The sequence below is a fragment of the Odontesthes bonariensis genome, chromosome 18 (assembly GCF_027942865.1).
Source record: "Odontesthes bonariensis isolate fOdoBon6 chromosome 18, fOdoBon6.hap1, whole genome shotgun sequence".
Taxonomy (NCBI): Eukaryota; Metazoa; Chordata; class Actinopteri; order Atheriniformes; family Atherinopsidae; genus Odontesthes; species Odontesthes bonariensis.
Window position 1 is genome coordinate 2,778,904 of NC_134523.1, and position 15,886 is coordinate 2,794,789.

The 15,886-nt window shown below is 40.9% G+C and overlaps 1 protein-coding gene across 1 annotated transcript in view; it reads left to right on the top strand.

Moving 5' to 3' along the window:
* The first annotated feature begins 8,550 nt into the window (after positions 1 to 8,550).
* Positions 8,551 to 15,886, top strand: part of LOC142367666 (uncharacterized) — a 36,446-nt gene continuing 29,110 nt past the window's right edge. Inside the window, exons 1-10 of the mRNA XM_075449686.1 lie at positions 8,551 to 8,591; positions 8,760 to 8,838; positions 8,960 to 9,089; positions 9,335 to 9,496; positions 9,926 to 10,063; positions 13,816 to 13,967; positions 14,104 to 14,207; positions 14,310 to 14,493; positions 14,828 to 14,959; positions 15,046 to 15,189. Coding sequence (XP_075305801.1) covers positions 8,960 to 9,089; positions 9,335 to 9,496; positions 9,926 to 10,063; positions 13,816 to 13,967; positions 14,104 to 14,207; positions 14,310 to 14,493; positions 14,828 to 14,959; positions 15,046 to 15,189 — 1,146 coding nt within the window. The 5' untranslated portion in view covers positions 8,551 to 8,591; positions 8,760 to 8,838. The remainder of the gene's footprint in view (positions 8,592 to 8,759; positions 8,839 to 8,959; positions 9,090 to 9,334; positions 9,497 to 9,925; positions 10,064 to 13,815; positions 13,968 to 14,103; positions 14,208 to 14,309; positions 14,494 to 14,827; positions 14,960 to 15,045; positions 15,190 to 15,886) is intronic.

Genomic DNA, 15,886 nt, shown 5'->3' on the forward strand with positions numbered 1-15,886 from the left:
TGGTAGGAGGAACCAAACCAAACGGTTTGAACGTGGGACCTCGGGATAGCTACTGGAGCAAAAATATGATAATGATATAATTTACACTACATGAAATAATATCCTATGGCTGCATTAAAAATGTCAGTATTAATCCAAAAGGATCCTGATCAGTTTAAATCTAAGAACCCTGAATGTGAATGTACTTTGGCTATTTGTGGCTTTGCCCTTTTTTTCCCCAATATCTTTTTTGATTTCTAAAGCAGTGGACTAAGCTGTTTCAATAATTTCCTCAAAAATCAGTTCATCGAGGAAGCGGCCCAGCTGTCGGCCCTTCTCTAAGCTCTGACGGTAATGCGTTTAGACAATTTTCTGTCCAGCATAGCATACGATGGGTGATTTATAAATGAATCAGCAAAAACTGATTTTACAATGTTCTTCATGTACTATGGAAACAAGGTGTTACAATCTCATTCAAAAATGTACACTGGAGAGTTATACCCCTCTCAGTTATGAGCGGTGTTTTGTTTATTATATGATGCTGTTTTTGAAGATTTTCAGAGGCCTGTTATCACAAAACCAAGTTCCTTTTTCCGAGCTTCATTCAAAGGAAGGAAAGTGGGGGGAGTAAACCAGAGGAATCAACCAACCAGAGGTGCTGTGGATGCAGCGTCTTATGGGTAAAAGGTTAAGCTCTGTTGTGTCACAGTTAGCGTATTAACTTGCCACGATTTGTTTATTTGATCTTTTACACCATTTAACGACTGCATTGCGATGCCAGTGTCGGTTCTGAAGCCTGCAGGATTGGAGGATCTTCGCTGACCTCAGCAACCGAACACTCATCGGTTGCACAAACCGAGTCTTGAGGTGAAAAAAAAAAAAAAGCGTGAACATACGAAACGCATACACGTAAACCGCATAGGTGAGACACTGCTAGCCTTCCAAAACAGCGTTGTTTGCTAGCTCACTCAGAACAACTTACATGAGACACCTGTGTAACGTTTTACACAAGTTAAAGACTGAACATGTATTTGTTACGATATAAAACATGCTTTTGTTAAGATATAAGCGTTGCACCAAGGGGATAAGAACAACACTTACCATTTTCTATCGCCTCCAACAAAGACGTCGCCGAATCCACGCCGTTCGCTGGGCGGTGACCGTAAACGCCGTCCATTTGGTCGAACCACTTCCATGTCTTTCGGTTTGACCCACTCCGGCTGTTGTGGTCCTTTACCTGCCGGTAATCGCTCTTCAGCTTGTCTCGGCACTGCTGAGAATTCCGGTGATAGCCATGGCTAGCCATCAGCTTGGCTATCTCTTCCAGTCGGTCACAGAATAGATTTTAAAAGTCTGCTGATGGTTTACAAATCCCAGAACGGTTCAGGCCCAAAATACATCTGTGAAATGTTCAGAGAATATAAAGCCAGCAGAGCTCTTAGATCCAAGGACTCAGGTCAGCTGGTCCAGTCCAGAGTCCAGACTAAACATGGAGAAGCAGCATTTAGCTGTTATTGTCAGAATGCGGCTGGAAAGGAGGACTCAGATGCAGAAAATCCAAATAAGGCAGGGTTTATTTAGGATGTTTCAACCACCAATACGACGTGATAAAATAAAGGGCTATGAAAATACACTTCTATCTATATATATATATATATATATATATATATATATAAAACTTAATAAATGAAAGAGGAAAACAAAAACAACTAACTGCACTCCTACAAAACCGGAGGCTCTACAAAATCGAGAAACGTAATCTATAACAAAAAAATCACTCCTACAGGAGGCTATCAAAAGACTATGAAAAACTTAGACTAAATTATCAAACTTTATGAGCAAAAAAAATCACTCGCAAGGAGGCTTGAAATCGAGGCTAGGAAAACGCACGAACAAGGCAAGAATATCTGTGGCTATGGCAGGCTTGGGTAAACGAAAAGATGCAACACTCAGGCACAGGACAAAGGCAAACGCAGACTATAAGACACATGAGGGTAATGGGAAACAGGTGGACACAATCAGGAATCAGGGAAGACTCCAACAGGTGACACATGAGGAAGGGCAAGTGACCTGAAACAAGAGGAGAGTTACTTTTCAAAAGAAAACAGGAAATGACAAAACATAGAGACAAGACAAAAACCCCTACTTGACCTCACCGTGTGACAGTACCCCTCCCTCTAGGGACGACTCCTGATGGCCCAGGCTGTTCAAAGTGATCCCTATGAAAGTCTTCTATGAGGATCGGGTCTACAATGTAGCGGGAAGGTATCCATTGTCTTTCCTCAGGTCCATATCCTTCCCAGTCCACCAGGTATTGTCTACCCCGGCCCCGGTTGCGTACTGCCATTAACTGCTTGACATTGTACACAGGACCGCCCTCAACCATTTCACGTGGTGGCGGCGGTGTAGCAGCTGGGACCATCGGACTTTCCCTCACAGGTTTAACCTGGCTCACATGAAAGGTAGGGTGAACACGAAGGGATCGAGGTAGGCGAAGGCGGACTGCCGCAGGGCCGATGATCTTTGTTATGGGGAACGGAACAACGAATCGTGGCGCCAGCTTCCTGGAGGGGACCCTGAGGTGGAGATCCTTGGCAGACAGCCACACCCTCTGACCCGGCTGGTATGCTGGGGCGGGTCGTCTCTTGCAGTCCGCAGCTTTCTTGACTCGGTCCCCTTGTCGAACTAACACCTGCCGGGCGGCTGCCCAGATACGGCAACAGCGACGAATCATGGCATGAGCGGAGGGCACTATCACCTCCAGCTCGTTGTCTGCAAAGACAGGAGCAGGTAACCAAATACACATTCAAAGGGTGATAATCCTGTGGCTGAGGTGGGTAGGATGTTGTGGGCATACTCGACCCAGACCAGGTGCTTGCTCCATGAAGAGGGATTCTGGGCAACCAGACACCGGAGACCGGTTTCCAGTTGCTGATTGAGGCATTCAGTCTGGCCGTTCGCCTCTGGGTGGTATCCTGAGGTCAGGCTAACCTTAGCCCCGATGAGTCGACAAAACTCCCTCCAGAACCGGGAAGTAAACTGGGGCCCCCGGTCAGAGACAATGTCCTTGGGAAATCCATGAATTGAAAACATTGTTCATCATGATTTTCGCCGTTTCTTTGGCGGAGGGCAATTCCGACAAAGCAATGAATCTAGCCATCTTGGAAAATCTATCCACCACTGTGAGGACAGTGGTGTTACCTTGAGAGACCGGGAGCCCTGTGACGAAGTCCATGGAGATGTCGGACCACGGTCTGGAGGGGATGGGGAGCGGCTGCAAAAGCCCCATACGTGACCTGGAGGATGTCTTGTTCCGAGCGCAGACCGAACATGCCTCTACGTACTCCCGAACCTCTGACTCAATGGATGGCCACCAGAACCTCCGAGAGATGGCGAACATAGTCCTCCGAACTCCCGGATGGCAGGAAAGCAGTGAGGTGTGGGCCCAGTGGATCACCTGTGGGCGCAATTCAACTGGAACAAACGAACGATTCTCAGGGCACCCACTAGGTGGCGGAGCCTCACCATTAGCCTGCTTGACCTCATCTTCTATCTGCCAAGTCACCGCTCCAACCACACATGTAAGTGGAAGGATAGTCTCTGGTTCTTTGGCAACAGGCTCGGGGTCAAATAGTCGAGACAGGGCGTCTGGTTTGACATTGCGAGACCCTGGCCTGTAAGAGAGGGAGAAAGAAAAGCGGTTAAAGAAAACCGCCCACCTGGCGAGAATTAAGTCTCTTGGTTTTCTTGATATACTCAAGATTCTTGTGATCAGTCCAAACAATGAATGCGTGGTTAGCCCCCTCAAGCCAGTGACGCCACTCCTCCAGAGCGACCTTGACTGCCAGCAGTTCCCGGTTGCCGACATCATAATTCCACTCTGCTTTGGACAGCCGTTTTGACAAGAAGGCGCAGGGATGCATCTTACCATCCTGATTCGACCGTTGAGAGAGAACTGCCCCAATCCCTTCGTTGGAGGAGTCTACCTCGACCACAAACTGTCGCTGGGGGTCTGGCATGGTGAGGATGGGGGCTGAGGTGAAGCGATGCTTGAGTGTCTGGAAGGCCGTCTCCGCCTCTGGGGACCAGTGGAAACGGACCTGAGAGGAGGTAAGAGCATGGAGAGGAGCAGCTATTGTGCTAAAACCTTTGATGAATCGCCTATAAAAATTAGCAAAACCAAGGAATTGCTGAACCCTTTTGCGGCTGTCAGGTGTGGGCCACTCGGCCACAGCGCTAATTTTAGCCGCGTCCATCTGTACTCGTCCAGGGGCTACAATGAAGCCCAGGAAAGAGACGGTGTCTGCATGGAACTCACTCTTCTCTGCTTTGACATACAGATCGTTTTCCAAAAGTCTTTTAAGAACCCTGGTTACATGGTTTCGGTGTGAGTCAAGGTCAGGAGAGTAAATGAGAATGTCATCAATGTAAACGAAGTGGTCAAGAAAATCCCTGAGTACCTCATTAATCATAGCTTGAAAAACAGCAGGTGCGTTGGTTAACCCGAATGGCATGACCAGGTACTCGTAATGACCACTTGGTGTATTAAAACCCGTTTTCCACTCGTCACCCTCTCTTATTCTGACCAGATGGTAAGCATTGCGAAGGTCCAGCTTAGTGACAACTTTGGCCTGCTGGAGTTGGTCAAAAACAGAAGACATAAGGGGAAGTGGGTAACGGTTCTTTATTGTAATGTCGTTGAGGGGGCTGTAATCTATGCAAGGTCTTAGGGAACCGTCCTTCTTGCCCACAAAGAAAAAGTCGGCACCTGCTGGTGATGATGAAGGACGGATCAAGCCTGCCTTCAGTGAAGTCTCGATGTACTCCCGCATGGCCACCTTCTCGGGCCCAGAGACTGAGTACATGCGGCCCTTGGGAATGGTGGAGCCAGGGATCAGTTCAATAGCACAGTCATATGGCCGATGTGGGGGGAGTGACATAGCTTTAGTTTTATTAAATACCTCCCAAAGGCGGTGGTAGCAGGAAGGCACGGAGCTCAGGTCCGGGTACTCGGAGTCTGTGGTGAGATTAGCAGAGACAACGTTAGCCACAGTAACATCCTCCACCCGAGTTGAAATGTTAAGACAGTCTCCAATACAGTCCTTCCCCCATCCCATAATTTTCCCCGTTCTCCAGTTCACATGGGGGTTGTGGTGAAACAACCATGGTAGTCCTAAAATTAGAGCATGAGAAGGTGATTTGAATAAATAGAAACGTATGTGTTCCTTATGCTCGTCTATGTGTAATTTGAGGGGTTCAGAGATGTGTGTGATGGTGAACAGTTCTTTTCCATTTAGAGCCTTGGCGTTGATTGGCTTAACTAAGAGTTCGGATTTGAGACCCAGCTCCTCAGCTAAACCCCAGTCCATCAAACTCTCGTCAGCCCCTGAGTCTATAAGCGCAAGATCTGTGGCGGAGTGGTGCATTACCTTGACTTTGGTGAGGGTACGTATCACCGAGCTTGACGCACGGAACTGACTCACCACTATGGATCTCTTGGCTGAGCAAGCGGCGACGAGATGACCCAACTCCCCGCAATAAAAGCACCGACCCTCCTGCGTTCGTCTCCGTCGTTCTTCAGGCGTCAGCCGAGCCCTTCCCAGCTGCATGGGCTCCTCTCCTTCCCTGGGTGACTGAGGAAGCTGCTCTAGCGGTGAACGACGGGGAGCTGGCCAGCCCGGTGCTGGGGTCTGCGTGGGTCTCTCTCTCCATCGTCCGCCGCGTTGCTGTTTCAGTTGACGGAGCCTGTTGTCCGTCCGGATGGCGAGCACGATGAGAGAGTCTAGATCTGGAGGTAGATCCAAAGGAACGAGAAGATCTTGAATGGAGGCTGCCAGCCCCTTCAGGAACACATCATACAGAGCGGTGGAGTTCCACCCACTCTCCGCCGCCAAGGTGCGGAAGTGGATGGCGTAGTCACAGACAGAGTCGTTGCCTTGTTTAAGACTGCTTAATTCCTGAGCCTTTTCCCGGTCGATAGTAACCGGATCAAAAATCCTTTGTAATGCTGCCGTAAAGTCTGGGAAGGAGCTGCAGAGTGGAGAATCCCGAGACCACTCTGCTGCGGCCCAAGCCTTGGCTCGTCTGGTCAGATGGGAAATCTAGAAAGCTATCTTTGATCGATCCGTGGAGTAAACATTAGATAGTTCAAAATGGAGGGAACAGTCAATGAGAAAAATTTTGCATAGTCCTGGTTCTCCAGAGAATTTCTCAGGTTCGGCTAACCTACTGCCAGCCCTGACGATGGGCACAGCCGGGTCGGAAGCAGCAGCTGCCAGAGGCCCGAGAGCTGTGGTCGTCTGAACGGGACGATTCTGCAGGGCTCTTACTTCAGTCGTGAGAAGACTCATCTGATGAGCCAGAGTGGTCTGAAACTCCTCCTGACGGGAGAGACGGTCCTCTTGGGCACTCAGGAACTCCGTCAGCCGTGAATTCTCTGCTGAGTCCATACTGGCCTGAGTGTTCTGTCAGAACGCGGCTGGAAAGGAGGACTCAGATGCAGAAAATCCAAATAAGGCAGGGTTTATTTAGGATGTTTCAACCACCAATACGACGTGATAAAATAAAGAGCTATGAAAATACACTTCTATCTATATATATAAAACTTAATAAATAAAAGAGGAAAACAAAAACAACTAACTGCACTCCTACAAAACCGGAGGCTCTACAAAATCGAGAAACGTAATCTATAACAAAAAAATCACTCCTATAGGAGGCTATCAAAAGACTATGAAAAACTTAGACTAAATTATCAAACTTTATGAGCAAAAAAAATCACTCGCAAGGAGGCTTGAAATCGAGGCTAGGAAAACGCACGAACAAGGCAAGAATATCTGTGGCTATGGCAGGCTTGGGTGAACGAAAAGACGCAACACTCAGGCACAGGACAAAGGCAGACGCAGACTATAAGACACATGAGGGTAATGGGAAACAGGTGGACACAATCAGGAATCAGGGAAGACTCCAACAGGTGACACATGAGGAAGGGCAAGTGACCTGAAACAAGAGGAGAGTTACTTTTCAAAAGAAAACAGGAAATGACAAAACATAGAGACAAGACAAAAACCCCAACTTGACCTCATCGTGTGACAGTTATGCTGCAAACAAGTGGAACAAACTGCCAGTGGAGATTAAACTTTCACAAAATGGAGACATTTTTAAATCCACGTTAAAGACATTTCTTTTCTCATGTGTCTATGCATGAAATATCTTTTAACTTATCTGGAGTGTTGCTTGTTTTTAAATTCATTTAATTTATTTTATTTGTGTCTCTTTATATTCTTTTATGTATTTTATTGCTTCTTCCACTCCCTGCTGCAATACTTTTATTTTATGTGAAGCACTTTGAATTGTTTGTACATGAAATGAATAAAATAAATAAATTTGATTTGATTTGATCTGAATGGGAGGCAGAGCCTTCAGTTATCAGGCCCCTCTCTTGTGGAATAAGCTGCCAGTAAATGTCCTGGAAGCAGACACCCTTTCCACTTTTAAGACCAGGCTTAAAACTTTCCTTTTTGATAAAGCTTATAGTTAGGGATGGCTCAGGTGATCCTGAAACATCCCATAGTTAAGCTGCTATAGGCCTAGACTGCTGGGGGGCCTCATCTGTCTCACCTTTCCTCACTTTACTCTCTTTTTCCCCCGTTTAATTTCTCAAATGATATTATGTATATGTGACATTATTGTGGTCATTAACTCGTGTTTCCCTGTTCCAACAGGTATCCTTTGAATGGTGTTACAGTGGTTTTTCCGCTCTTTTCTGTCCTCTCTAACCCCAGCTGGTGGAGGCAGATGGCCACCCTTCCTGGTTCTGGTTCAGCCAGAGGTTTCTTCCTGTTCAAAGGGAGTCGTTACTTTCCACAGTCGCCCCCCCCCCCCTGAACTTAACTGGATGATTTGTTGAGGAACAGAAACCAAAAGTGTAGCAGAAACGGATTATCAAGGACTGACTCAGTGAAACGAAACCTAAATCCTACGAAAAAACTGAAACCAAAGAACAGAATACAGAGTGTATCCAGAGATTTTAATGGCGAGGATCTGACAATAACTGAGAGAAACCATGGAGCTTAAATACTGTGGTGGAACTTTTAAGTGAGTGATTGCAGCTGAGGATAATGGACAGGTATGGGAGTTGAGCTAATGATCAGACAAGAGGGAACTGAGGAAATCTATGGGCGAGAATAAGGAACAAGAGACAAGACAAAACTTAATGACCAAAGAAAAAATAGCAAGACAAAATAACTAAGCAAACAACTAAAGACAAGACTAATCAAAACTGAAGAAATCCTGAAATCAAGAACGCAAATAAAGCCTAAACAAAACACCAACTAAGAACAAGAACAGAGAGCAATCAACCCTAACCTAACCAAGGAGTAGTCTATGAACAAAAAGACAAGTCAATACTAAACAAATACTGACAGAATTAATCCAAATAACGACGATGACTAACCTTTAAAGATTAAAGGGGGGATAAAAACTGAGAAATGCAATGCAGCTGAACCTGAATTTTTGTTTCTAATCTTTGTGTTCAGCCATGTGACATGCTGTTTTTACACAACCTGTTCTGGCAGAAACAACAGCAAGTTTCCATTCCATCTGATCAGTTATAAGTAAGTTGATCTGATTATTGTTTGGTAAAATTGAGCTAAAAGAAGTCATTTCTTCAAATACTGTGTGTGTGTATGTGTGTGTGTGTGCGGATACACTCTTTTCCATGGCAAACAGTAAACCTGTCTACATCTGTCTACGCTTTCTCTTTTCTTTGTTTTTCAACAAAGTGGCCACACCCTCAGATTTGATAAAGTCCAGGAACAGAAAGTAAAATGCAGCATAATTGTTGATCTTGACTGCATCAAGGTAAGATTTTCTTACGTAAAACTTATTATAATAATACATGATTAATATCCTTTGTATTTCGTGTATTTAAAATTAATAACGTAAAATATTTTGTTTCGTGTTCGTCATTGTTACTTTTTAGATGGAAAAGATTTACAACCTGCTCGAAAAGCACAGACTGGAAACTTACTACAATAAGTTTGTACAGTTTGGTGTGAAAGATGAAAGAGATTTCATTGACAGTGTCACAGAGGAAGACTTGACCACAATCGGTAAGACTACAACTAAGAAAGTCTTCTTTCTTAATTTCAATGCTCCACTTAATACATAATGAATTTAATTTAGTATTTAAATACACTTAGAAAAATGTCTCACTAGCTTAAATAGTACCTATTTTTGAGTAAAATTTATATTGTAATAACTCAACAGGATTTGATTTAAAAGCTGTCTGTTTCTTTTTAAAAATGTTCGTTTAAAAACTTATTTAAAAACAAGTTTAACATGTATTTCCAAACAGGATTAAGTCAAGTTGAAAAGAATCGTTTTGCTACTATGAAAGAAACGATTGGCAGATTTAGAGCTCCAGGAAACCCATCTGCCACGTCAGTGCGAAAGTCTGTAAAGTCTTTCACTCTGCTGTATACGTACCCTAAATGTCCGGAACCAAAATCCATCGGAGGTAGGACATTCATACAATATATGTTCTTTCTTTTGTTCATGGTTTATTTGATAGAACTATCATAGAAAAATGTTTATATCGATAACATGTTGTGAAGTACTTGTTTCCTGGTACTGCTGCTTTTGTACAAGGAAGTGCTTACAGACACAAAGCTTTAGAACAAAGTGCCGTTGGATTAAAGACATAATAATATAAAATTGAATCAGGGAATGGCTTCAAATACTAAATATTGACACGTGTTAACAGGCATCATGGTTCTAATTAAAAGGACATGTCTATTAAGATCTAATTTGTAATTTGTATGTTTAATCAGTGAGACAAAATGAGAAGACTTTATTTTACTTTGAACAATTGTCTAACAGAAATTAACTTGCTTATAGCCACCAACACTGCAAATTTAAAAGTTTGTTTTTATAAAAAAAAATGCAGATATGGATCCAGCACAAAACACAGTTGAAGATCTGATGTTGAGGATACTTCACCTTGAAGGTATTCATTTCTCCAAAGGTGTCTGTCTCTACACAGTGGATGGAATGCCGTTGACAGATGATCCCTTCTTCAACACATGTAAGCTCACACAGTTTTGATTTTTTCAGTAAATAACATCTAAGCATTAAGCTCAATATGCTTGTGCAGTATGCAAATGTGTTTTTTTTAACATAAATATATATATTATGCAAATAAGGAGTTGCATAGATTTGCCTCTACAATTTAAAGCTAACGCTATGCTAGTTTAAATTTTATTCATTCTGTAACATAATTTTACCTGTTATGCAAAACAGTTTGATTCTTGCTTCCATTCCTGGTATACTCAGTGAGTCAATGAGTGAGCAATTATGTACTCTGACCTTTACCCTCTCTCAACAGGATCAATATTCAGCTCTTTGCAAAAATATAAACCTATTTTCAATTTCCCTATTTTGCTGAATATGCTTTTGGATTTGATATAATGAACCAACAAAGGTGCTGAAATTGGTGGAGGGAAATTAAAAAGGAAAAAAAGGAAAGAGAAACTGAAATACAAAAAATGAAAAAAAATAAACCAAGTTTACTTTTTTTATTAAACCCATTGAAAATAAGTTGGTTAGACCTTGTCTAATTGCTAAACTAAGGCAGTTGATATATTTTAATTTTAATTCTAAATTGTGTTTAGCCATTTCATGCATTGGTTTAACTACTGAACCAACACAAAAATTGCTGAAATTGGTGGAATTAAAGGGAAATTTTTGTTTAAAAATGAAACACAAAAATACAATGCAGCTAAACCATTTTCGTTTCTAATTTATGTGTTCAGACATGTGTCACGCTGGTTTTACATAACCTGTTCTACAGACATAAACATGTTTACACAACATGTTCTCTGGGAAACTGCAGGCAGAAACAACAGTAACTTTCCATTCCTTCTGATCAGTAATAATAAGTTGATCTGATTATCGCTCAATAAAAGACTGACTAATTAATTAGCTCAAAGAAGTATATAAGAGTATTCTTTAAATACTCAAATCTGTTCATGAAGCTTTCATAGCTTTCTGGACATAATTTATATTAATTTCAACTGAAGAAACAATTGATTAATACTTTTACCCCCTTATATTTTTTTTCTTCTAGGAAAAGTGTGTGTGTATGCGTGTGTGTGTGTGTGTGCGCGTGTGTGTGCAAACACCCCTTACCGTGGAATACAGTGAAGTAGGGCCAAAAAATAAATATGGATTTGATGCAGTGAACTAACATAAGGATTGCTTAAATCAGGGAGTGAAATCAAAGGAAAAAAAATTTAATAAAAAGTAGAGCATGTATATTTTGGATACTCACCCACTTTTCAAAGAAGCCCTTAATGATGAAGGACTGCTATTAACCTCTACAGAATTGATTAAATTAAGTCTACCTGTGAGTGATCTTAATCTCAGTAGATACACATCTTTTATAAAAGGTTTTTCTTATTTACATTTTTTAAGTATATGAATGTGGCATATGTGTGAAATCGATACATGTGCAGCGTAATATGTATGTATTATACTAATGCCATGTATTGCATGTGAGAAGGGAACATTCTGAAAGGCTGCAAAAATCAAAGACTTTAATGTGAAAGTTGCTAAAACTGACAAAAAAATGTATTTTAGAAGAACTTTATTTCCATGTTTGTCTGAAACAGAACGGAGGTGTCTAACTGAGACTTCATCTGTGAGGCAAAATTTTTCATGTTATGGTTATAGAATATATTTCAATTTCTGATAAACAACACAGACAAGCAGCCCTCTTGTAATGTTGTGAATTTCCCAAGTACTAAAGTAAATGTCTGGATTATAAAAAAAATGTTTCATTATGGGTGCCAATGCCGAAGGCACCAAGGCACACATATTACTATTGTGCTGAACTATTATTATTCACCCGTTTCCGTCACGAATTTTGGCGCCTAACGAGTTCCACACGTTTTGGTCCATCCGGGATAAAAAGCATATCCCAACGTGTCCACCAATCAGGAATAGTGGGCTATGACTTTTTTCTCTCATTACTTGAACAGATTCTCGGAAAATTGGGAAAACTGGGAATTTTGGCCCATTGGAAATGCATTAAAATACATATATAATGACTATATAAATAAAATAGCCCTATTTGGAGGCCTCATAACTCAGCCATACTTCATCATAGAGACATCAGTCAAAGTTTAAATGGGTCAGGAAAGACTCAACTTTAACTGATCTAAAGGGTTTGTTGATATAATTTATATCAACATTATAGTTGATATAAATTATATTATAGTTTTGACAAAATAGCAGTTAAAGTTTTAGGAAAAATCATTACTTCTCTTACTCTCCTGTAGGCCTACTGGTGTCTCAATATTTTGACAAAATCAAGATTTATCAAAAAATAACTCAAACAAACTTCTCTTATGTCCAAAATGTCTGCTGCACCTAGACAAATTATACTTCAAAATGTAGGTATTTTTGTCCTCTTTTGGTTTTCTCTCAAATCACCTCTTAGCGCAGAGAGTGCTCAGCGCTTATAAAATTAATGTGAAGGCTGTTTTTAAAACTGCCATTAAAAAAAGAAACATACATAGAAGCAGCATGAAAAAATTCAGATATGACTTATAGTTTTTGAACAGTAACTGTTTGTTCGAGGCAACGTATTCTAAATCCAACACCAAGGTCTCCCTGTCAGTTGGAGCCAGGGAGACCTTGGTGTGTGCTCATCTCCTCATACACATGCTAGTGATGGGAAGTTCGGCTCTTTCGACTCCCGAACGGCTCTTTATTTAGGATCTTTTGTAGCCTATATTTTACCTTAACTTTCCAAAAAGAAAATCATGGTTTATGTGTTGAAAACCCTTTTGCTTTCAGTGTTTTTATGAGAGACCTTATAATTGCCTAATTCTTTGCATTTATTCTGTGACAAAACCACTTTTACATTTGTTTATTTGAGTTAAACTTTTTTATTGCACAAATTAACAATAAACTTCAAACAAATCCACAGAACAGAACCAAAACCAAAATCAAACTCCTTAATTCTCATGTGAATACCGCATGCTGGTCCCATGATGGCCAATCATAACAAAGCTCTGTCCCAGAGCTGGGACTGAGCACTGAAAGTGAAACCTAAGCAGCGAATGGAAAAAAACTTGGAGTTGGCTCTCACTTGATGCGAGCCATGCTTGTGCGCATGACCCATCACTAACACATGCAGCTGTCTGCACAGCAACTAATGACACAGCTGATCCTCCTTATAAGGGCACAGCCAAGATGGCTGACCTGTTATAACAGGTTTATGCCAGCCACTGTGTTATGTCTGCTTCCAATACAATATGACTATAACATATCAGCCTCTGTCTCTCAGCTCCAATGCCACCCATCAAAATTTCTTCAGAAATTTTCTAGTTAGTTTTACTGTAGGAATGAATGACAGCTTCAGCTTCAAACTAGCTTACAGCATTGTCAATAAAAGTCCTGCCTTTTTAACAAAACAATTTTAAAAATCAGTCATGAATTATGCAGTTCAAATTCTAACCATGAAAACAAACCCATATCCTAACATATGATGTATGTCTGAAAACTACCGAGGTTTATTCTGGAAAAGCATTCCTGTATCCTATATAAGAAATAGTTTACAAATAATATAGTATTCAAACTAAGCTAATAAAGATTTAAAAGATAATTAAAGATAAAATGAGCAATAACTTTTAAAAAAGATGTTAGTTTAGTGCCAGGATGACAAATTGTAATAATTGTACTATATAAAGCTGGACTCAAGACTCACATTCCAAATATTAAATGGGGGATGAACAGCAAATATGTAATGTGGTTACTTTTTTTCATTTACAGGGTCATTAGAAGACAGACACATTAAAAATGGAGATGTAATCTATGCTATATTTACTCCAAAAAAGAACCTGATAACAGCTCCCCAAAACTCACAGCAGCCGGTAGCTGAAACACATGGAACAGACACAGTTCGTTGTCATGTTGCGCTCAAGGTGAGTTTACTGAACACCTGTTTATATTTGCTTAACCTTTTTCCATCTTACTTCATATTAGAATGTGAAACGGACCCCAGGTCACACAGATCTTTAACTGTCTTATCCTTTTCTGTCCAATCTAAAATTATTACAGGGAGATTTTGAGGTGACAGTGAATTTGGAAAGTGACACATTAGCCAATTTAAAGAAGAAGCTTTCAAATGAATGTGGAATCCCGGCACATGTTCTTCATTACAAGTAAGAATATATTGTAAATCACGCACAGCATCTTTTTTAATGGGATTTTTATTAACAGCATTGCCTGTTTTTTCACACTAATCATTTTAATGATATTTTCAGAGGTGAAACTGGCTGCACATTGGAGAGCTATGGAATCACAGAGGGGTCAACAGTGTACTTCTCACTGTCCACATTCTCTGACGACGCTCAAACTGCTAAGGAATTCTTCATTGATGATGTTGAGCCCTCAGTCCAGCAAACATCCAAAGGAATCAGTGTCTTCTTGTCATCTCTACATATCAATGTAAGCAGTTTGTTATACTGTAGTGTCAAATATAGAAAATCCAACAAGGAAATAATGTACAAAAGTAAAGGGACATGGATAAATTTCTCTAATAATATATGACTGCAGATCTACGTGACTCCTGAACATATGCTTTAATTCTGATGATAATCAGATCAAGTTTTAATGCAACAACAGCATTCACACATTTACACGGTTTGTCATAAATGAAGTTGCCCAATTTTTTTTTTTCTAACCCTTAAAGAACCCCTACAACACAGTATCCATGTACTCTATTGGGTTTTTTTTCCGGACAGTACTTTAAGTTTTAATAACTTTTGAATTTCTGTTCCAGAAATTAAAACTCCCAGTGGATTTACAGAAGAAACTGATTGGCTACATACGAAAACTAACTGGATGTAACCCTCTGGCTCAAAGTTTGTTTCAGCTACTCAGTAAGAATGAAATCATAACCAGGACTCAAAAGGTAATCTATAATGATCTATTTTGTAATGTTTTTTTTATAGTTGTGACCTTACATCAATGTTTTTTTTAAATCCTCCCCTCCTCTAGATCGCAGTAGTTGAAGGCCTGTACACACTCTTTAGGGAGCTTTTGCCAGATCTTGGAACAAAACAAGTCCATAAGATCATCGAGGACCAAGAAGTCTTTGAGTATTCAACATACTGCTGGGCACATCTCATGTCAGAAGCAAAGGTATTTCTGAACTACTACAAAATACTTCCATCAACGTTTCAACTGGAGGAAAAGATTTTCAGATTCACTAAAGCACTGATTAGCTGATATTTTTCTACGGGATTTAGGTCAAGAGGGCCATATAGTCTCTGAATGGTTTATGTTTATTTCAATGGTAAACAAAGTTGTTGTCTTTTGCATATGGGGCAGACACGTGATATTTTCTGAGGGGTTGGCATGTGAGAATGTCAGACATCAGAGATTTTCCATCCAGTTTCCAGCTAAAGAGTTACTGCCTCATACTGTTTTCTGCTAATATCAACACAGAAGCAGTCATTAAAGAGCATCATCCACCATTCTTGACATGCTGTAATCAAAACAAAGCAACATCTACAAATGTTTTTTGGACTATGTCCTTCTTCAGTGCTCCACCCAGAGGTTCCTCCCTTGCATTTCTTACTGTGAGAGTGCATCTTCAGCACCGAATCTGTGAAATGGAATTGTGAACAGCAACTGTGGAAAATTCTCAACCAAACTGTCAGCATGTCTCCTGAGATTCACATGTGCACATGTGTAAAACAACTCAAGAGCAATTAAATTTCTAACATGTGCCATATGGGCTAGCCACAATGTTTCCCTAACCTTAAACAAGCAGCTTTTAATGTTTGAGTCTAACAAACCAGCAAGGAGTGAAAATAAAATGCAGGTTAATAATGGG